The 24064-nt window shown below is 40.8% G+C and overlaps 1 protein-coding gene across 1 annotated transcript; it reads left to right on the forward strand.

The window, feature by feature from the left end:
* The first annotated feature begins 18857 nt into the window (after positions 1-18857).
* Positions 18858-23829, forward strand: LOC149182909 (uncharacterized). The gene is made up of 4 exons (XM_089414720.1): positions 18858-19551; positions 19817-19974; positions 20088-21767; positions 23404-23829. The coding sequence occupies exons 1-4, from the start codon at positions 18858-18860 to the stop codon at positions 23827-23829; spliced, it is 2958 nt and encodes a 985-aa protein (XP_089270846.1).
* The last annotated feature ends 235 nt before the right edge of the window (positions 23830-24064 follow it).

A 24064-nucleotide genomic window follows, 5' to 3' on the forward strand; every position in this document is an offset into this window, starting at 1 on the left:
AAATGATGTGAGGTCTAGTTCGGACCTCATATTGGGGAGATCCCTTGTATATTGGTGGGATCCAACATCATCAACATTCTAGCGCTAGAAGGAGGGAAACCAATTTTTTATGGCTAATAGATAATCACATCCTAATCATTTATCTTCTGGATAAGGCAGTAATATCCCAAGTTCCACCCCAAATCATATTCCTGAGGTAGGAGGGTCTTCTCAACCTAATCCTAATTTAGCCTATGAAGTTACCTAAGATCAACTCTAGGCAATTCAACCTATTACTCATCAGTTTTCAAAAGTTACCAGTTTACTTCTTGTTGCTCATAATATTCCTCAGCACGCCAAGAAAAAAGAAACAACTCATACTGGTGTGTTGGTTACATTGATGGAAGATTTGGTTTTTTACACTCTTGAGGAATTATTAGTCTTAAGAAGACACATTTCAGCAAGAGTTTCTTCCACCTATTAACAACGAATATGAGGATTATCTTGTTCTTTGTGATAGAGAACAATCGACAGTTGATTTGGAGTTTAAAAAAGACTTGAACAGTGAAGGAGAAGGCTCATCAAATTCATAAAACAAGGAGGAACAAGGAGATGAAGACATGGTTTATCAAGACCTGGATTGGATGGCCCAAGGGCCACTCACTCTCTCAGATAATCTTCATAAAATTACTAAACATATGAAGAAGTTTCTCTCAACGTTTGATCCTGACAAGAAGGTTAAGGAAAAGGACCATATTGATGATTTCTACATGCATCTATGAATGCTAGAGGTACGATATGATGATGTTGCTTGTAGGATCTTTCCTTTCACTTTAGAAGGTAGAGTAATAGTATGGTATCATAGTCTACTTGTTAATTCAATCCATGGTTGGAGGGAGTTTAAGAAATTGTTTTTGGAGAAATTTGTTAATGATAAAACTCCTTCCATGTTGTTAAAAGAGTTCAGAAATATTAAGATGGGGAAAAAGGAGAAAGTCAAAGATTATAATCAAAAGTTTAACTGTATATTGAACAAGTTCCCCAAAAACATGCAAACTCATGATCTATTATTATAGATTATTATACAGTTTCCCTGCCAAAAAACATTTTTTCTTTTGTCAAGAGAGATGCAAAGGAGACACGGCCTTAAACTTTGCAGAAGAAACCATTGTGGAGAAAGAGTTGTGTTATGCAACTAGCTCATAAAATAGAAGAAAAGATAGATCAACGCCTTCAAAATCAGCCTCTTTGAGGGGGAAACCTCCTTTACATTACAAAAATGAATAATTCATGGATGGTTCAAATGAAACAACCTCCTTTCTACATATAGGACTCTAAGGGGTCACAACATAATTAGAGTCGACATAAAAATAATAATGTAAGGGCACCACAATAACAATAGTGGGCTTCTATGGGGCACAACAATAACAATAAGGGGGCTACACTAATAACAATGAGGGAAAACACTAGAATTATAGGGACCTATCATGCCCCTCTCCTTGAAAAAAAGAGTTGTCCTCAACGCTTGAATAGTTTTGGATTCTTTTGTAATGGTTGTAGCTGTAAAAATACCTAGTCGCCTACATCAAAACTTCTTTCGTTGCGATGTTGATTCGCCTATTGTTTCATTCTATTCTACACCAAAATGAGGTTATCCTTTAAGAGTTGGAGAACTTGTTGTTGATGCTCTATGTGATCTTCCACTTCTTGAACCTTAGAATTTTCTCTTAAAAATGATGTGATGGATGGTGGATGATATCCATAAAGTGCCATAAATGAGGTCATTTTTGCTACAGTATGGAAGGAAGTGTTATACCATGATTCAACCAGAGGTAACCACTTGACCCATTTTGTTTGTTTATAAGATACAAAGAAACGAAGATATCCTTCCAAACATTTTTTTACTATCTTAGTTTTCCCATCTGACTGAGGATGATAAGATGAGCTTTGAGCTAATTGAGTACCCAGACAATAAAATAATTCCGTCCAAAGATTTCCAGTGAAAATAGGATCTCTGTGGCTTACAATAATCTTTGGGTTTCCATGTAGCTTTTGAATTGTTTCCATAAATGCAGTAGCAACTGTACTGGATTTAAATGGATGAGATAATGCACAAAAGTGTGCATACTTGGTAAGTCTATCAACTACCACCATGATGACACTCTTTCCTTCGAACTTGGGTAAACCTGTGATAAAATCCATTAAAAACTCCTCCCAATGTTGACTTGGAATCGATAAAGGTTGTAATAGAATTGGGGTCTTAATTGTATCAACTTTATTTTTTTGGAAAACCAAACATTCCACCACAAACTTTTGAATATCAGATTTAAGGTCATCCCAAAAAAATTCCTTCTTAATCCTATGGTAAGTTTTTAAAAATGCTAAGTGCCCTCCTAAGGGAGAGGTGTGCAATTCCAGAAGAATCTTTGGTTTGAGTTGGGATTTATTAGAAAGGTGTAAGCGATCTTTGTGCCATAATGCATCATTTTTCCAGCTAAATGTATCAGACGTACTAGGATCTTGCTGCAAATTTTGAATGAGTTCCCACCTTCTTCGTCATTCTTTCATTCATCCCTCGCTTCGGTTATCCAATATGGTTGGATAATAGAAATGGCACAAAGAAATGCTTCCACATCCTCATCCTTTCTTGAGATTGCATCTGCAACAACATTTTTCTTCCCTTTTTTGTAGATGATTTCAAAGTCATAACTCAACATCTTTGTGACCTATTTTTGTTGCTCTTCTAAAGACAATATTTGTTCTAAAAAGTATTTAAGACTATCATGACCTGTTTTTACCTTGAAGTGCCTTCCCATTAGGTAAGGCCACCATTTCTTAAGTGCATGTATTGTTGCCAACATTTACTTCTCATAAATATCTTTGTGTAAATACTTTCCTCTGATTGGATGACTTTCAAAAGCAATGGGTCTTCCTTCTTGCATTAAAACAACACCAATTCCATTTCCTGAGGCATCATATTCCACAACAAAGGTTTTTATGAAGTCTGGCATAACTAAGACTGGTGCTTGGCACATTGCCTCTTTAAGATGCTCAAAGGCCTTTGTTGCTTCTAGAGTCCAAGAAAATGCATCTTTCTTCAGTAATGTTGTTAGAGGTGCTACTATTCTCCCATAATTCTTAACAAACTTGTGATAATACCCTATCAACCTGAGAAATTCTCGCAGATGCTTTATGGATGTGGGGATTTTCTATTCCTTAATGGCTTTATTATTTTTTAGAATCTACCTTAATACCCTCATGAGATACAATATGACCCAAATATTCCACTCTTTTACTCCAAAGAAACATTTGGAGGTTTTTGCATATAGTTGTTTCTCCTCTAATAGCTTGAGCAGCCTGTCAACATGGTCACCATGATCCTTCCAAGACTTGTTGTAGATTAGTATATCATCAAAAAATGCTAACACAAATTTTCTAAGGAAGGGTTTGAAAATGGAATTCATCAAACCTTGGAATAGGTGCATTGGTAAGCCCAAAAGGCATGACCAAAAATTCATAATGACCTTCATGAGTTCTAAATGTTGTTTTCAGAATGTCTTCAATCTTCATTCTTATTAGATGATATCCTGAATGAAGATCGAACTTGGTGAAGTAAATTACTCCATGTAATTCTTCCAATAATTCATCAATGATAGGAATGAAAAAATTATCTTTAATAGTGATCTTGTTGAGCTCCCTATAATCTGGACACATGTGCCATGATCCATCCTTCTTGTGCACCAATACTACTAGAGCAGAGAAAGAACTTTGACTAGGTTGAATTATACCAGCCTCTAGCATTTCTACAACCATACGTACAATTTCACTCTTTTGGGCATAGGGATATCTGTAAGGCTTGATGTTTGGAGGAATACTTCATGGAATCAAATGAATAGCATGATCATGATCAAAAATAGGTTGGAGGCCTTCAGGAATCTCAAATACCTTTGAATGATTGTCCAAGGATTTTTGAGGTCTGGAGAAATAGATGATTTCGATGATTGAACCTCTAGAGAACATAATTGTGTAGTTATGCCCCGTTGTTCTTTATTTAGAATATCTATCATGCTATTAGAGTTGATTATATTTCCCGGTTTCCCTGCTGTACCCCTTAATTCAACTTCCTTTCCTTCCAAAAAAATTTCAAGAAAAGTTCCTGAAAATTAAAAGTTATCATACCCAAAGATTGTAACCATCGAACTCCTAATACAACATCAGCACCACCCATTGGAATGGAAAGCATTGGACTATTAAATACATATTCTCCCATGGATATCTTGATATTATGGCACTTTCCAGAAAAATTTATGGTTCCTCCATTTGCAACCATCACTTGATATTCAATACATATTCTCCCATGGAAGCAATTTAATTCCTTTGCTATGTTACAATGAATAAAATTATGGGTACTACCTGAATCAATCAACATTATTACCTTTTTCTTCTTGACATGTCCTTCTATCTTGAGAATTTGAGGAGTGGTAATTCCTGCCAATGCTTTACAAGATATGGTTGGATTCATTTCTTCTTTCTTTGGGGTTGATTCCTGGTGTATATCCTCCTCTTTTGATGTTTATTGTTCCTTTTATTCCTCCTCTTCACAATATATGTAGAATAATTTCTTCTCAACACATTTATGGCCTTTAGTGTATTTTCTATCACAATGGTAACAAAGCCCTTTTGCTCTTTTGTCCTCCAATTGTTTTGGTTTCAACCTTGTAGGTTGTGGAAGACTAGGACCAGTAACACTTCCATCTTTATATTTGTGATTGGTAGACTTCCTTGTTGCCATAATTTTGCTTTCAACTTTTCTTTCCACCCTGAATTCCTTCTCCAAGGAATCAAGTTCCCAAAGGTGAACCTCATGTTGGATTTTATCTTTTAAAGTCCCTATGAAGACATCAATCCTATGCTAATTGGAATATTGGTTACCCTAATATTTAATTTTTGGAAGTCTTCAATGTGCTCCGCTATTGAACCCTTTTGTTTGAGATTTATCAACTGGCTAAAGAAGGTGTTGCTCTTTGTATATTCATAATGTGCTATCATTTCTTCCATCAAAATTGACCAGGTGATGTCAAGTGGTTTACGAGAACAAATCCATCTAATACAAATTGATTGTGTTCTAAATATAAAGATGCAATACATACCTTTTGTGAGGGTTGCACATCCTATAGATCAAAATATTGCTCTATCTGTAGTATCCAAGTTACCGGGTCCTTGCCATCAATCTTCCTCATCTCTATATTGGAATGTGGTGGTTCTTAAACCCCACATGGGAGTCTCTAAAATTGTGGTTTATATTTCTTTTGTCTTCAACATGATTTTCATTGATTGCCTTGTCACCAATGGGATGCCTTTATTCTAGCAACTTTTCCAAGCCTTCTTTCAATCCTTCTATCTTGACATTCGTCGTTGCTTCCATGTTTGGTTTTAAACCATCATTCAAAAATACCATGTCCCTTTTTATACCATCTATCTTAACATTCATCATGGCTTCCAATTCATTTTTTGTTACTTTTTGCGAGAGAGAAATTTGTTGCATTTGGTCTTGCCATTTTGATATATCATGATGCATTTCTTCCTCTTATTCATGTGTCATAGCGGAGTTTGTGGGTTTCTTTCTAGGTGTTTCCATTTTCTTTCTTCGGGGCATCAATTTATGATAATTATGCTTCATTGTGCCCTTTTGAATCACTTCAAACTATTTTTTCAAACCAACTTATGAAATTTTTAAAAAAGACTACACACCTTTTTTTTTGCTTCATAGGAGATCGATATTGAATCTGTTATATATCTACAATTTCAGATCTCCAAGTTTTGTAATTTCATCCTATGGTAGCCCTCTGAAACCTCTTTCCAACCCCATAGATCTTATCAATATTGTCGTCTTCAAGAAAGAGTTAGGCCAAATCTCCCATTATGACCTGATTATAGACTTCTTCAGTAGAGCAAACTTGTACGAAGTGCCACATATCATTGTTTCCACCTTCAAACCTAAAAACACTACACAAAAAACTACAATCTGTCCTCTTTCTACAACTTCTTACAAAATTTCAATCTGATAATCAGAGAGAATGTTATGATGATTTTACCAAGGTCACTTGTTTGGGATGTAATTCAGGATCCTGCAAAAACCCTAACTTCATTGGATCATATATCCGAAAATATAGCAGACAAGATCGGAAATTTGGACCCAAGGTTTAGTGAGATTTTGTCTCAAATGGGATTTTTTTTAGCTTCTGAAACGTCGCAGAAAAAAATTCATAGCGAAAATTCCATAATGACATGTTTGGAGTAGAAAAACCCTAAAAGCCAAACCTCTGATACCAAATGTTATGCAACCAGCTCACAAAATAGAAGAAAATATAGATCAACACCTTCAAAATCAGTGTCTTCGAGAGGGAAACATCCTTTAAATTACACAAATGAACAATCCTTGGATGATTCAAATGACACAACCTCCTTTCTAGATATATGATTCTAAGGGGTCACAATATAATAATAATGTAAGGGCACCACAATAGTAATAGTGGGATTCTATGGGGCACAACAATAACAATAAGGGGGTTACACTAATAACAATCAGGGAATAGTGGGATTCTATGGGGCACAACAATAACAATAAGGGGGTTACACTAATAACAATCAAGGAATAGTGGACTTCTATGGGGCACAACAATAAAAATAAGGGATATACACTAATAACAATGAGGGAATACACCAGTATTATAGGGACCTAACAACTTGCATTCCATTGGAGCTATCACTAATGGTGAAGAATCTAAAGACTCCAAGGAGATTGGGAAGAAGTCTCAAGCATCTTCAAATAAGGATAAAGAAAAGGATTTTTTTGATATTAAAATCTTGACTAAATATTTAAATTCACTCACTAATGAAGTCTTAGAATTAATAAGAAAGTCAAGAGAGGCCTCTACTAGTAGCAAGCTCCCTAAGTCTTTCTTATTTAGAAGGAATAACAACAACCAGCCGGCTAAATTTACCTAGAGCTCAAATGTTGTGTTGAATGTCGAAAGCATAGGCACGAATAACTATTGCTCCTTCCACTAGGAATGGAATTCAAAGAAAATTATCCCACAATGGAACCACAACATGAACGCTCTAGAAGCCCATATTGTTGATACTTTATTAGAAGATGAGTAGTCTGAGCAGATAGAAGAAACAAATGAGCCTACAACAGTTGAAGAAAGTACAGGTATTGGACACTTAGTTAATACCTTTGATTTAATTCTCAATACTGACAAGAAAAGTGTTAAAGCATCACTTGAAAGTGAAGCCTCTCCTCAAAAAAAAATTGGCCGTTATACTTTGAGGAGCAAAGGGCCCGTTTCTAAACAGGAAGTGAAGAGACAAGAACTAAAGAATAAATTGTTAATAAGGATCTCACCACCAACCAATCCTTCTCAGAATTCATAAAACAAGTATGGAAATGTTACCGCTTCTAAGAACACTTCCACTAGCAGTAAAAATAAGTCTATCACTCCATAAATTTCCAACAAAGCTACACCTCCAAACACTACACCATTTCCTGCTAGAAATGAGACTATTTATTATAATATCATTAAGGACTTGAAAATATCTTATGCCAACATTTCCATCTTTGAGATTTCAAATATAGTCAACTAGCATGAACTTCTTTCCCAAGCCTTCTCACAACCTTCATCAGGAAACAAAACTTATACTTCTCAAATGGTGTCCAATAAGTCTCTTGGAACTCTCAAATATGTGGCTAATGTTGTAATTTTAAATACTAACACTATTTGCCCCCTATTTTTGTTAACTTTTGAAATCTTTTGAAATTTTTAATTGTTTTGTTGATTCATGTGTATCTATAAATGTAATTCCATTATTCATTGCTAATAAAATTAATGCTAAACTGGAAAAAGCCAATGCACAAATCATTCAACTGGACAGGTCGCTTTTCCAGACCATTGATGAACTCAAGAATGTTATTATCCATTTGTCATCATACCACAGGGTACACCAATGCATAAAAATTCTGATTGTGGACATCCCTAAAGCCTATGGCTTACTCTTGATTCGAGATTGGTCTAGTAAATTACAAGGGTATTTTGCAACAAATTGGTCACACTTATAGCTTCCATATAAGGTAGAAACAATTGTATTCGAGTAGAAAGTGAAACCTACATGAAATATATTATGAAACCACTTGAGGGTCATGATGAGTTTGTTGGATTTCCAGACATAATGTTTGGAAAGTATTTCTTGGAATTTGATCACGAGCGTTATCAAGCACAACCATCACCCATCCCACCAGATACACAGTTAGAGCTCCCTCCTTGTACTCCAAATGGTATTAATGAATCTTATAACATAAATGTACATAATTATAATAGTGTAGGAACTATTTTAGTAGCTAACAATATTTAGACTTTGTACTTCGATGGTTTAAAAACTCAGGATGGCTCTGGATCTAGTTGGATTCTCATAGAACCACATGACAAGAAATACATCCTATCATGTCATTTGGAGTTTGAGTGCACAAACAATACTGTCGAATATGAAGCACTCATTCTTGGGTTAAAGAAAGACATCGACCTGAAGGTAGAGTTGTTTTAGGACATTTTGTGTTAATCTAGGTTGTCATTGATGTCAATATGGCACTAGCCGAGATGGAAAATATTCATGAGATGTCTGGTTCCAAATGATAATGTCATAACTCTTGTTTGAAGAAGATTTCAAGCCACGAAGATGTCAAGCAACTAATGAAGAAGTCTTGCCTGAACAGTTCCTTGAACTAACTATAATGTTGCTGAGTGCCAATCATGTGCCTTGATTGGTGATCTAGACCTTAGGTGCCAATATAAAAGCCTTTGAAGTGGAGGACCATAATTAATGAAATCATACACGTGATAATGTCATACTCTTTGGCTCGAATAAATGGGGATCTCCAGAACCCTAATCATGGCAGAACCCTAGGTTTTCTGGGCAACTGATCCGAGGTTTCTACTACCAATGAAAGAGTGTTGGAATTTGCAGGATGGTTTTCCTCGTGGGTCTGACCACGGGTTAGGCATTCTATATTGTTTTTTGACCTCTAACAATGGGCCTGTCGGTGGATATATTATTGTTGTTTTGTGGAATATTGCCCATTGTTTTCCGCAACTCCGTTTTTACTCAGCAGCCTGCATTCCCCTGGTCATACGACGGTCAGGTATACTGTCGGTTACTATGGTTGAAGAAGACCTCATGGATTACGAGGAGGACCCCATGCCAGAACAGGAGATTTGGGCTCATCAAACTACCCCGGTCATGGGCCCCTGGCAGAATAAACCACTTTGGACGATAGCTGCTATTCAGATGCCACAACACCCACCCTCCTCCGGAAAACGACAACATCCTGCTGTCAATGTTGAGGACTTACCTGGTTTGGAATGTCCCCCCCTCTCTCCAGCCACTCTGAATCTCCTTGGCACCAGTCTACAGGCATCTCCCACCTTTGACTCCCCCTTGCCTTATCCCTCACAGCATTCCTTGCCTATGAACCCTCCCTCCATCTCCTTGGCTCCGGCTGGCCCTTTCAATCCCCCGCTTCCTGCACAATCGTTCATTCATCTGAGCTCGTGCAGCTTCAACCCTCATTCCCTGATTCGCTCTGGATGCTTCAACTCTCCAATACCGAATCCTTGACCTACTTTATCGGCCCAGCATAGCTCCTCGGATCCGTGCAGAAATCTGCTCAAAGACTATCCTATGGGCCGGCGCACGGACAAGCTAAAAAAGGGCTGGTGCCTCAGAGCAGTGGACACTGATATTAATCTGACTTTTGCTGAAGATGTTACTATGGCGGATGCTATGGACACTGTTAGCCTCCTACTGCAGCAGGTTAATCATCTTTCATGATCGACATTTTTACATGCCAAACATGTCGTACTATGCATGCTGCAATGCTCCATATTTGCTACAGATGGCCAAAGAAGTGTCCATGAGAGTGTGCTAGTCTCACTGCCACTGCTGTGTTCCAATTTTGATAAGCAATCCATTTTTTGGTTTGAGGCAGTTTTTTGATTCCTTCACAAAGCATAAATTCCCTTCATATGTATAAAAAAACATCTTTTGGCCTTGTTTCTACCTTTTCCAAGGCACAAACCCTTTTAAAGGCCATTAAACCCCTCTCAAAACACATAAAAATCCTCCCAGGTGCCTTTGGAATCCTTCCAAGGCATGAAAAATCCCTTTTTGGGCTTTCGGACCCCTTCCGATGCCTTGAAATCCATTCAAAACATCAAAAATTCTGCCTCCGATCATAAAAGCCTGCATCACTTACCTTGGGCCTTGCTCCGATTGCAAAAGAGTTCTATTTGGACCCCCTCCGATGCGATATCGCAGTCGGGAGGGGAGTTGTGTGTTAACAAAATGCATATATGGGAGTCCGATCAATAAAGGCCGATTGCGATTTCGCCGATCGGTGTATCGCATGGTTGCAAAAAATGTATATAAGCCCGACAAATGGTCCGCCGATCGCCGATTGCGATATCGCATCGGCAGTCATATGTATATAATGTCCCTCCCCCAGCTTGCTCCGACAGCGAAACGCCGACCAAATCTCAGCCATCCATTTGGGCCCTAGATCAATGGCTAATGTCTTATCGCTTCATTCCTATATAAGGCTTCGACTGGGCGGAGCCGAAAAGATATAAGGCGCGGCTTATAAAGTTTTCGGGTCCGTAAGGGCCCCTTGTTCAGCGAAGTGGAAAGGCTCCGAATGGCCGGAGCCGAAATAACAATAAAGCAGAGCTTAATGGTGTGTCGGGTCCGTAGACCCTTTTTTATTAAATCCGCTGATTTGAAGTCGCTGACGGGCTGGACTCGAAATCCATAAAGAAGGAGCATATAGCCCGTCGGGTCCGTGCAGTTTCGGAGGCGTTTTGTTTTGGGTTCTGCTGATGGGCCGGACCCGAAATAAAATAAAGAGGGCCTCAAAGCATTTCGGGTCCGCCCTTTGTTTCGCTCATCGCAAGTTTTATGTGGCCGCCCCCCGGTCCGCCCCGACGCCGATATTGCGATGAGATCTGGGCCGTTGGATTGGCCCGCACCGGATCCAACGGCCAGGACTTAAAGTTGTCCGCAGTGCCCACCAAAGCCAATTTTTCATTAAAATTTCATGTTTTTGACACATTTTCTGTGTTATTTGGAAATGGGCCGTTTTCAAAGGTTTTTGTATGCGGTGACTGCGCCCACCCAGCAAAGAAGAAACAATGGTTTTTGCAGCAATTTTCTAAGTCGCTCTGGCCCAAAAAAAAACACTTCTAAAGGCATGATTCCTCCTCAGATGCCTCTAGAGCGCTGCTTCTCCATCAATTATGGAATTTTATCAGTTTAAAGGCATTTTTTGATCGGCCAAGCGCCGATAGCATCCCAAAGGCCACGGAAGCATTTGCAGCAGTTATTCTTGCATTAAATTGGCAGATAAAGGGGCAATTAGACAGTTAAAGAGTATCAGAGAGAGAAAATGGCCTGATTCAGTGTCAAAGTGTATCAGAGGAAGCGGCAAAGAGTATCAGATCAAAATATCAACAGCCCGAAGCAGGAGGACATTAAAGAGGCCCCCATCAAAGTCAATAAAGCAGCTCAGAGCCATCAAAGTCCACCAGATCACAGTTATGAGCATTAAAGCCACTCTACAGCAGCAGAACCGCCTAGAGGGGCAATTCAAGTGTTTAAAGCCCAGATTTTGCAGAGACAATGTACAAAGCCACATATGAGCGGCGCAGCAAGTCCCAAGGCATAGTTATTGCAGAAGTGCCAGCGCATTGCTCAAAAGACCAATATTTATTCATTCTTGATGGCTATTGCTCCCTGCGCAGCTGTTAGATAGGCATTCTTTCATTTATTTGCAATAAATGTTAGGTTAGAAGCATTCATTTCTCCAGATCTGCTGTTGTAGATATTTTCTCTATTTATACCACCCTCTGGATAGTGTAAAGGGTTGGTTGGTTGTATCTCTCATTCTAGACTTGTGCTATAAGTTTAAGAACTTCTGTAATCAAAGATTGCTGGAATATTTGCATCTGAGCTGGCTGGTTGTGCTTTCAATGGCTGAAGAGCTTGATATGGAATTCTCATGCTTGCTCATGGTCCAATAAGTCTTTCCTCCCTCTTTTGTCAGCTTATATGTATTTGTATCATCTATATATCATAATCTAAGTTGCAGGAAGAAGGAATAGTTCAGAAATGGTTCTCATGCCCTCTGTGCTCAATTCCTGTAACTTTTCTATGTTTTCCTCCGAATTAGTGATGAATATGCATACTTAATTGATCATGTTTAAGTTATTTCCTTCACATATGAATGCTGTCTAGGAAACTCTTCATTGCTCCTATTTAGCCTTCATCCACTTTCCCTCTTTGGCTGGATGAGAGATCCTTAATTGCCTCTCATCCCCTGACCTCCATTTCATCCTTGTTCCAACATTAATCATTGTGCCATGTATAGCTATCCTACTCCATATTCCCCTCTTCTGCCAAGGAAAACACACCCTTCAGTTCACATTCATTGACTCCATGCCCAATGGTTTGAACTTCTTACACTTTGCATGCCAACTCTGCTTGAATAGATCAACCATCCCACCAAACTCAAACAAAACCCATGTGCATCATATCTAGCCTAAAATCATCCCTTAAACAAAGCTAAATCCTAAAGAGAGAGCCCTCTCTGACTGCAGGTAGGCTAGGACCTGCAGTCCAAAGATTGTTTTGTGGTTACCTCAGCCATATCCCTTTGGGAGTCAAAAGGGACAACCTGAGTGATAACATAATGGTGACTCCACTGGGGACCTGAAATCATTTGTTTATTACTGTATACCCCCAATTTTGATCAGTTTGCCTTGTTTTCTGGAGAAAGTGTCCCTTTTCTTCAGAGCTTCTCATGTTTAGCTCTGATCTGTGACGGTGGATAGAGATCAGGCACTTCAAGGTTAATTCATCCACCTGGCGACTCCACTCAGAATAAAGACTCCACTGGAGAAATGAACCCAAAAGAGATATATGAGTAGATCAAGCTTTTGACCTGGATTACTATCCAAGAGGTCATGTTTTTTCTCCATAAAGTTTTGCTGTGTATATTGTATTTTAAAGATGATTCTATATCAGATTTTTATGATTTTCCTTTGGAAAATGTTGTTGAAAAGCCTCCTTGCACATTAGAGCAGCAGTCTTCAAATGCTGTTGAAGATCATCATACAGCCAAGGAGGAACCAAAAATAGAGCCCAGTCTTACAGTTCCTGTATATACTCCTGTGTCTCGTAAAGTTCCTGATAGATATAAGCCTCTCATTTTGCCTCCTGTGCTTAATCCTCTGCCTGCAAATCATCCTGAGTATCTCCCTAGATTTGATGGAGAGAATGGTATTACTACCCAGAAACATATCCAGGATTTTGAAGACTATCTTAATATCTTTGAAGTGGAAGAGGAAGATGTTAGTCTTAGACTGTTTGCCCTTTCTTTGCAAGGTGAAGTTAGGACTTGGTTTAAAGCATTACCTGAGGCCAGCATCTCTAATCTTCAGCAGTGTTCCAAGCTCTTCCTTGATAGATGGATGATTAAAATCAATTTCCTCTCACTCATCGAAGAATATAATCAGTTAGAAAGGCGTCCAAATGAATCTGTTCAACAATTTTCTGATCGATTCAATCAAGTTTATCTTTCTATGCCTTTGAATATAAGACCTCCCCCTGATTTAGCTCTATTGCACTATCCTAGAGCTTTTGACCCAGAGATGGAATTCCGTTTGAGAGAAATATGGCCGTTGACTTTGAAACAAATGCAGGACATAGCAGTGGACGTGGAGGCAAATCTAAAGAGGAGGGAAGAACAGCGCAAGGCAGAGCAAGAAGAAAGACTTCATAGTGTGTTACAAAAGTTAGAAGAAATGATGCAGTTGATCACAATGAAAGTTGAATGCTTAGAGCACAAGAACACATCTGTTGTGCATGAGGAAAGTAGTGACATTCACGAACAAACCTACCACAAATCAGATGACATATTCATAGAGCCATATGTGAAGGAGGAGTCTCCTGATATACTGTGTGAATATAATAGCTTCTCTTCTTTCAACTGTCTGCCCAAATATGATCTGTATGATGATGATTATGAGCCTAACGACCAAATCTGCCATGCAGAGGAATCAGATCCTATTTTGGCAGGAAGCGAAGTTCAGGCTCTGCAGCTTGAATGTAATGATCAGCTTGCCCAGTTCAGCTATGAAGTAAAGGAGGAAAGCACAAAAAATTTTGATATCAGCGAAGGAACTTTACCTTTCTGTTTTGAATCTTTTCAATTTATTAAGGAGAACTATCATGCAATTAATAAGCATTTGTGAGCAAGTCTTGTTATTGACTGCCTGGAGGATGATCAAAATATTGTTCCAGATGTATTGCCTCTAGTTTTTCAGCCTCGAAGAGCCATCGAATATCAGATTGAGGAAGACTTGGCAGTAGCACCTGAGAAAATAAATCGATTCCCTTCCTTGCCGCTTTGTTTTCAGCCATCTCAAGTATTTGAAGAAGAAGAGGAGCAGCCTGTGCAGATCAATCAGGTTCCAAATGAGCCTGTATGTAATAAAGTGCAGTGACCTTTGCAAGTTTTGAATGACCCATCTGCTGGCAAGCAGAATGATGAAAGAGATCAGTGCTTTTCTCCATTAGCAGGCTGCAAGGCTCAGTATCGAGTTGTTGATGATCTCCCGACTCCAAGGCATGGTAGCGATCCTGAACCTTTGTACAGTTCTTTATTTCATCCTAGCAATTGTATATATATGTTGCAGGACAGTTTTGTACAGTGTTTAAACATATCAAAGGAGGTTAGTAGCTTCCTGATCTTCTCAAAGATTAACAAAGCCACATCAGATTGCAAGATCTCAGTTTTTCTCACCGGCAAGCACAAGCAGCAAAGCCCACTCATGTTTTTATTGCTTAAGTGGCTGCATTGGCTATTTCACTTCACCTAACAGCAAAGTAAGTGTTGGTTAGGGTAGGTAGGTAGGTAGGATCAATAAGCTAGCCAAAGGGAATTTTGCAGAATACAGCAACAATTGAATACAAGGCAGTCTGACCTGCTGTTCTTGGCTTTTCACAAGGAAAAGCCATCCCCAAGTGGAGCCACTGTTAGCCTCCTGCTGCAGCAGGTTAATCATCTTTCATGATCGACATTTTTACATGCCAAATATGTCGTACTATGCATGCTGCAATGCTCCATATTTGCTACAGATGGCCAAAGAAGTGTCCATGAGAGTGTGCTAGTCTCACTGCCACTGCTGTGTTCCAATTTTGATAAGCAATCCATTTTTTGGTTTGAGGCAGTTTTTCAGTTGGAGGACTTCAAGCGAGGCATGTCTAACTCCTCCCTTCTTCCTTTTTCCCCAAGTCACTCACTAACTTCCCCTAAAGAGGTCAAGATCTGCTTGATACCTCTTAGTTTCATCATTCTCCATATCATTTGCCTTGGTGAAGATCTGCTTCACTCAAGGAATGTTCACACTTCTTCTATCAGTCATTTTCCCCCATTTGATAGCCTAAGACATCATACTTAGCACTTTTCTCATCATTGTCATATTAACTATTAACTTTACTATGTAGCTCCCTATCTATTTCCCCTTCCCCTACTAAAGCTATGTATATTACTCCCCTATATACTTATCCCCTCCCCCTGGTTGAAAGATAACCATATACATCCTCGAGAATTGCTAAGTTTATCAGAAACTCAGCAAGAACCCACACTGCCCTCCTCTAACCATCTTCCAGATGCATTTCAGACTCCTTCCAATGCATAAAGCCCTTCATCACTCTATAAAACCCCTCTAGTGCTTTTTGATTCCTTCACAAAGCATAAATTCCCTTCATATGTATAAAAAACCATCTTTTGGCCTTGTTTCTACCTTTTCCAAGGCACAAACCCTTTTAAAGGCCATTAAACCCCTCTCAAAACACATAAAAATCCTCCCAGGTGCCTTTGGAATCCTTCCAAGGCATGAAAAATCCCTTTTTGGGCTTTCGGACCCCTTCCGATGCCTTGAAATCCCTTCAAAACATCAAAAATTCTACCTCCGATCATAAAAGCCCGCATCACTTACCTTGGGCCTTGCTCCGATTGCAAAAGAGTTCTATTTGGACCCCCTCCGATGCAATATCGCAGTCGGGAGGGGAGTCGTGTGTTAACACAATGCATATATGGGAGTCCGATCAATAAAGGCCAATTGCGATTTCGCCGATCGGCGTATCGCATGGTTGCAAACAATGTATATAAGCCCGAAAAATGGTCCTCCGATCGCCGATTGCGATATCGCATCGACAGTCATATGTATATAATGTCCCGCCCCCAGCTTGCTCCGACAGCGAAACGCCGACCAAATATCAGCCATCCATTTGGGCCCGAGATCAATGGCTAATGTTTTATCACTTCATTCCTATATATGGCTCCGACTGGGCGGAGCCGAAAAGATATAAGGCGCGGCTTATAAAGTTTTCAGGTCCGTAAGGGCCCCTTGTTCAGCGAAGTGGAAAGGCTCCGAATGGCCGGAGCCGAAATAACAATAAAGCAGAGCTTAATGGTGTGTCGGGTCCGTAGACCCTTTTTTATTAAATCCGCCGATTGAAGTCGCTGACGGGCCGGACCCGAAATCCATAAAGAAGGAGCATATAGCCCGTCAGGTCTGCACAGTTTCGGAGGCATTTTGTTTTGGGTTCCGCCGATGGGCCGGACCCGAAATAAAATAAAGAGGGCCTCAAAGCATTTTGGGTCCGCCCTTTGTTTCGCTCATCGCAAGTTTTATTTGGCCGCCCCCCGGTCCGCCCCGACGCCGATATTGTGATGAGATCTGGGCCGTTGGATCCGGGGGTCCGCACAGTTTCGGAGGCATTTTGTTTTGGGTTCTGCCGATGGGCCGGACCCGAAATAAAATAAAGAGGGCCTCAAAGCATTTCGGGTCCGCCCTTTGTTTCGCTCATCGCAAGTTTTATGTGGCCGCCCCCCGGTCCGCCCCGACGTCGATATTGTGATGAGATCTGGGCCGTTGGATCAGCCCGCGCCGGATCCAACGGCCAGGACTTAAAGTTGTCCGCAGTGCCCACCAAAGCCAATTTTTCATTAAAATTTCATGTTTTTGACACATTTTCTGTGTTATTTGGAAATGGGCCGTTTTCAAAGGTTTTTGTATGCGGTGACTGCGCCCGCCCAGCAAAGAAGAAACAATGGTTTTTGCAGCAATTTTCTAAGTCGCTCTGGCCCAAAAAAAAACACTTCTAAAGGCATGATTCCTCCTCAGATGCCTCCAGAGCACTGCTTCTCCATCAATTATGGAATTTTATCAGTTTAAAGGCATTTTTTGATCGGCCAAGCGCCGATAGCATCCCAAAGGCCACGGAAGCATTTGCAGCAGTTATTCTTGCATTAAATTGGCAGATAAAGGGGCGATTAGACAGTTAAAGAGTATCAGAGAGAGAAAATGGCCTGATTCAGTGTCAAAGTGTATCAGAGGAAGCGGCAAAGAGTATTAGATCAAAATATCAGCAGCCCGAAGCAGGAGAACATTAAAGAGGCCCCCATCAAAGTCAATAAAGCAGCTCAGAGCCATCAAAGCCCACCAGATCACAGTTATGAGCATTAAAGCCACTCTACAGTAGCAGAACCGCCTAGAGGGGCAATTCAAGTGTTTAAAGCCCAGATTTTGCAGAGACAGTGTACAAAGCCACATATGAGCGGCGCAGCAAGTCCCAAGGCACAGTTATTGCAGAAGTGCCAGCGCATTGCTCAAAAGACCAATATTTATTCATTCTTGATGGCTGTTGCTCCCTGCGCAGCTGTTAGATAGGCATTCTTTCATTTATTTGCAATAAATGTTAGGTTAGAATCATTCATTTCTCTAAATCTGCTCTCAGATCTGCTGTTGTAGATATTTTGTAGATATTTTCTCTATTTATACCACCCTCTGGATAGTGTAAAGGGTTGGTTGGTTGTATCTCTCATTCTAGACTTGTGCTGTAAGTTTAAGAACTTCTGTAATCAAAGATTGCTGGAATATTTGCATCTGAACTGGCTGGTTGTGCTTTCAATGGCTGAAGAGCTTGATATGGAATTCTCGTGCTTGCTCATGGTCCAATAAGTCTTTCCTCCCTCTGTTGTCAGCTTATATGTATTTGTATCATCTATATATCATAATCTAAGTTGCAAGAAGAAGGAATAGTTCAAAAATGGTTTTCATGCCCTCTGTGCTCAATTCTTGTAACTTTTCTATGTTTTCCTCCGAATTAGTGATGAATATGCATACTTAATTGATCATGTTTAAGCTATTTCCTTCACATATGAATGTTGTCTAGGAAACTCTTCATTGCTCCTATTTAGCCTTCATCCACTTTCCCTCTTTGGCTGGATGAGAGATCCTTAATTGCCTCTCATCCCCTGACCTCCATTTCATCCTTGTTCCAACATTAATCATTGTGCCATGTGTAGCTATCCTACTCCATATTCCCCTCTTCTGCCAAGGAAAACACACCCTTCAGTTCACATTCATTGACTCCATGCCCAATGGTTTGAACTTCTTACACTTTGCATGCCAACTCTGCTTGAATAGATCAACGATCCCACCAAACTCAAACAAAACCCATGTGCATCATGTCTAGCCTAAAATCATCTCTTAAACAAAGCTAAATCCTAAAGAGAGAGCCCTCTCTGACTGCAGGTAGGCTAGGACCTGCAGTCTAAAGATTGGTTTGTGGTTACCTCGGTCGTATCCCTTTGGGAGTCAAAAGGGACAACCTGAGTGATAACAGACACAACGAGGAAAGTTCTAGTTGGTCGTGTAAGAGGCAGGAACTACACTGTGGAGCGTCTGCGTCAATGGACCATGGAGATATGGGGTTCTCTACTGAAAGAACTTCCAGTAATTAGGGTTTTGGCCAGAGGATGGTTTGCCCTCCACTTTCATAGGGAGGAGTACACGGAATGGATATTATCGCACTACTGGCATATTGAGCTAGCTCCAGTACTGTTGAAGAGATGGGATCCACTTTTCGATCCAGAGCGTGAACAGCTAGGAGCAGGGCCTATTTGGGTCAGACTACCTGGTTTGCCCATGCAGTTTTGGACTCCTCAGGTGTTCAAACGTATTGGAGATGCACTGGGGACTTACCTTGAGCATGACCAGTCCTACGAAAAAACTGGCATAATGACTATGGCGAGGATTTTGGTACATCTTGACACCAGGGCAGGGCTTGAAGAAAAAATCACTCTACACAGGAGACACTTCTCGCGCAAACAACTTCTAGACTATGAAGGAGTCCCATTTCGTTGTAGGAGGTGCCACAAAGTGGGCCACCTATACAAGGATTGCCCACTGCTTTCTTCGGTGACTACAGAAAACTCGCGGGGGACAAAGCAACAGATCTCTGAAGAGCTGAACAAGGGAGAACAGAAACAAGGAGAGGCACCAACTGAGGCGGCGGTGGGCACTACACAGAAGGCAAAAAACCGGCGAAAAGCTCTGACCTCACCTCCTCGGACTCGCTCCAAATCAGCTGCGGAAGCACCTTCTCTCCCAGGTAATGGATCTTTCCCCATAACCTCTGTACTTTTTTCAGATGTTATGTTTACTACTCTGCATACATCTTTGCATCCTCCCTCCTCTACTCATTGCTCTATCCCCTCCATCCCTTGCTCCATCTTCCCTCCCCCCACCTTTCTCCACTACACCTACTTCCCTCAGGGATTTTTCCACTCCCCCTTCTCACACTTCCTCCCCTTCTGGGACGGGATCCCATCCCTACAACCTCTGATCCAGAGCTTGACCTAAGACCCCACATTTAGGGTTGGGTCTTTCCCCCGGACGGTCCAAGAAATACAAACCTACCAGAGGGCACCCATCCAAGATCAAAACTGCCATCAAGTCGGCGGTGGCAGATGTCGTGAGGGGCCGTCAATCCACCATTGAAAGGGCGCTTAGAGCAATTGAGCCCTCTGCCCCTGTCTCCCCATGATTTGGCTCTCCTACAACTGCAGGGGATTAGCCAACCCCAAAAAGAGATTGGCTCTCAAGAGGCTTTTAAATGGTTCCAATTGTGACATTCTCTTCCTACAGGAAACCCTTGGCACTTCTGACACCATTACCAGAACCCTCCACTCTATCATGTTGGGCTGGGTTTTTCAGGGCATGGATGCCATTGGCAGATCCGGAGGTCTAGCTATAGGTATAAACCCTAAAGCTGTCAAGCATATATCCACCTGGGGCGGTTTGGGTTTCATCGGAATGGACATTTTTGTGGGTGAGCTCGGTTACCAGTTAAAAGTGATTAACATATATGCCCCTAATCAGAACAGAATGGCGTTTTGGCACAACTTGTTGGAACATAATCTTGTTTCAAGCACCACCATTATTGGGGGGGATTTAAACTTTTCTTTGGGAATGGAGGAATCCTGGGGACATCATTCTCAAATCGACCCTATTTCGGATCAGATGAGCACTCTACTAGATACTTTCAAACTAGTGGATGTTCCTATGAACAAGAAATTGCCCACATGGCATAACAGGAGGACGGGGGATGCTGCCCTGGGTCGGAGATTGGATCGGTTCTTGATCCATGAAGATCTCCTCTGTAACCTTCCCCTATATAGACAATGGGTTGGTACTGGAGGATCTTCTGATCACCTCCCCATATTTCTACAAATCTCTGGACCCTCTAAAAAGCCTCGCGCCCCCTTCAAATTCTTTACCAGATACCTAAAAGATCCAGACTACATCAATCTGGTGACTGAGTTCTGGAGAGCACAACCCCCTCTCAGGGTGCAGAGAATGGCTGCATATTTCTTTATTCGACTTAAAAAACTCAGGACTATGACAGAGGAATGGTCAAGGAGGAAGAAGTTGAGAGATGAACAACATCTTAAAGACATAGAATTACAGATAGCCCAGCTCACGGATGAACAAGGGCTTGGCTTCTTATCGGATGATACAAAACTACATCTGATTAATCTGGAGAACCAAAAGATAAAGATTCTACTTGAAAAGGAAGAACAATGGAGGTTGAAAAGTAGAGCCATCTGGCTACAAGCGGGAGATGGAAATACTAAGTTCTTCCACAATTTTTCCAATGGTAGAAAGGCCACCAACACTATTTGGCAGCTGCCCTGTGAGCCAGATGGATGGGCCTCTACACACCCTCAATTAGCCAGGTTGGGGAATACCCATTTCAAAAGTCAATTTACAGCGCCGACAACCATCAATCTCCCGGACATCATAAACTTGGCAGGCCATTTTCCTAGGTTTGTGGATCTGGATGCAGTAGAGGATTTGATACAACCGGTCACCATGGAGGAACTGGAAGGAACTCTTAAATGGTTCAAGAAGGACAAGAGTCCTGGCTCGGATGGCTGGCCGGTGGAGTTCTACTCAGCTTTCCTAGAGTTGCTGGGACAGGATCTACTAGCGGTCATTGAAGAAAGCAGAATTACTGGACACATCCATCCCCCCATAAAATTCACCTACTTGGCCTTGATTCCTAAGACTGACTCACCAGCCTCTTTTAATGATTTCAGGCCCATATCCCTTTGCAACTGTCTGTACAAAATCATTTCTAAAATCATAGCCAATCGCATCAAGCCCATATTATCTAACCACATCTCTCAGGAGCAATTTGCTTTCCTCCACCATAGACATATTCAGGATGCCATTGGCACAGCCCAGGAAGCCCTTCACTCCATTAAGCACAAAAATCTCAAGGGACTCACTCTCAAAATAGATCTGTCAAAGGCTTTCGACAAAGTGAATTGGCTTTACATCAAGATGATTATCACTCATTTGGGGTTTCCCCCTGCTCTCATCAACTGGATCATGGGGTGCATCTCCACTGTTTCTTTTTCCATTCTCATTAATGGATCTACAACTCCATCCTTTAATATAGATAGAGGGATTCCCTTTATCACCACTACTTTTCTTATTAGTCATGGAAGGATTGAGCAGGCTCATTGCTTCAGAAAAAAGAAGAGGGGGCCTCAGAGGACTAAAAATCATGGAACAATACTATCTGACACATCTACTATTTGTAGATGACATTTTGATTTTTTTGAATGGGAGTGTCCTGGACACTACTTCATTGAATGAGATTCTAAATCTATTCTGCAGAGCCACGAGAATGGAGATCAACAGAGATAAATCCACCATTTCCCTATCTGAATGTACTCAACAGGAATCTCAATTAGCCATACAAAAATTTCCATTTCAAGCTACTAATTTGATGGAGGGACTCAAATATCTAGGTTTCAGACTAAAACCAGATGGATACAAAATTGCTAATTGGACCTGGCTCATCACAAAAGTGGAGAAGAGAATAAGCTGCTGGTGTCATAGGTTCCTCTCTAGGGCTGGCAGACTAATCCTTATCAAATCAGTCCTTGAAGCCACCCCGATTTACTGGATGTCACTAGCCTAGATTCCAAGAGGGATCCTTCACAGAATTCAACAAATCTGTAGCAAATTCCTCTGGAATGGAAGAAAGGAGGGAAAACCTTTTGCCTAGGTTAAATGGACCAAAATTGCTACTCCAAAGAAGTGGGGAGGATGGGGACTTAAATTACTTCCAGCCTTTGCTCAAGCCTTGGCAGCAAAACAGAGCTGGTTACTACTAAAGCAAAAAAGTCTTTGGGCTGAGGTTATTCTACACAAATATATCTGGTTGTCTACTATCATAGACTGGATCAGAAGTCCATCTTGGAACAGGAAAGGCATTTCGGTGATTTGGAGGGCCATACTCAATTCAATTCCCATTATCAAGGATGGCTTACTATGGAAAATAGGCAATGGAGCCTCAGTCCGCATTGGAATTGACCCATGGTCGGGCAGTGGAAATTCCCATCAACTACCAGTTGGACTGATAAATCACCTAAACAGCAGGGGCATAAAGTTTCTTGGACAGATTGGGGATCAACAGAATACAACTTTTCATACACAAGCTTGGCTGACCGAGCAGAACTGGCACATACCAAATGAATGGAGTAGAACATGGCAAATCTATTTACAGGCACTCACAAAATCACATGTTAGATTAAAGAATGTAGAGGATGAACTTATTTGGGCACACTCAAAATCTGGACAATACTCATCTAAATAGGGCTATGACATAATCATTGCAGATATAAAACCAGAGGTCTTAAGAAGCTGGTGGGTTACCTTATGGAAATTAAAAGCTCCACTACGTACCAGACTATTGATGTGGAACATTTTAGAAAATAAGATCCCCACTGGATCCTATCTAAAAAGGAGGGCTTTTTTGGGTCCTACCCGGTGTGTCCTATGCCTCCAAGAAGAAGAATCGACCCAACACCTTTTCCTTACTTGTCCGACCACCAGGAGCATTTGGTCTCAAGTCCTACAAACACTAAATATGACTATGAATTGGCAGGGGGCCGATATTACAACAGCTTGGGACATCTGGTGGAGTACTACGGCTGTGGAGAAAACTAAAAACCTTCCCCTACTTGTTTCATGGTACATATGGCTCAAGCGAAATATCAAAATCTTTGAAGACAAACCGGTAAACTGGAACCTGCTCCCTCCGCAAATCTGTGCTGCATTTGAAGAACTTCCAAATGATGATAGCCAAAAGAGACCTAGAATTATTCGGCAGGAACAGATAAACAAATCAATACCTTGGGCCTATTTTGATGGTGCTGCCCAACAGCATGGCTGTGGGGGTGGCATATGTTTCTACCTATCTGAAGCACACTACTTCCAGATTTGTATGGGACTGGGACTGGGCACAAATAACCATGCTGAATTGATATCATTACGCCATCTGTTATACTTTGCCATTCTGAAACATTGCTGAAATATTCAAATTTATGGAGATTCAAAGATTGTGACTGATTGGTTTAACAACACAGCTGTTTGTTCTACTTACTCTTTGAGAACTATTATGGAAGAAATTGTTTTTTTCAAAACATTCTTTGATCAGATTTCTGTTTCTCACATCTACAGGGAAAGAAATGAAACTGCTGACAGGCTATCGAAAGAAGCGACGCATCGCCCTCTAGGAGAGTGGATGATCGTCGAACATACACCTG

The sequence above is a fragment of the Pinus tabuliformis genome, chromosome 3_2, assembly GCF_031772625.1.
Source record: "Pinus tabuliformis cultivar Carrire ecotype Pingquan chromosome 3_2, CPIR1, whole genome shotgun sequence".
In the NCBI taxonomy this organism is placed as follows: domain Eukaryota; kingdom Viridiplantae; phylum Streptophyta; class Pinopsida; order Pinales; family Pinaceae; genus Pinus; species Pinus tabuliformis.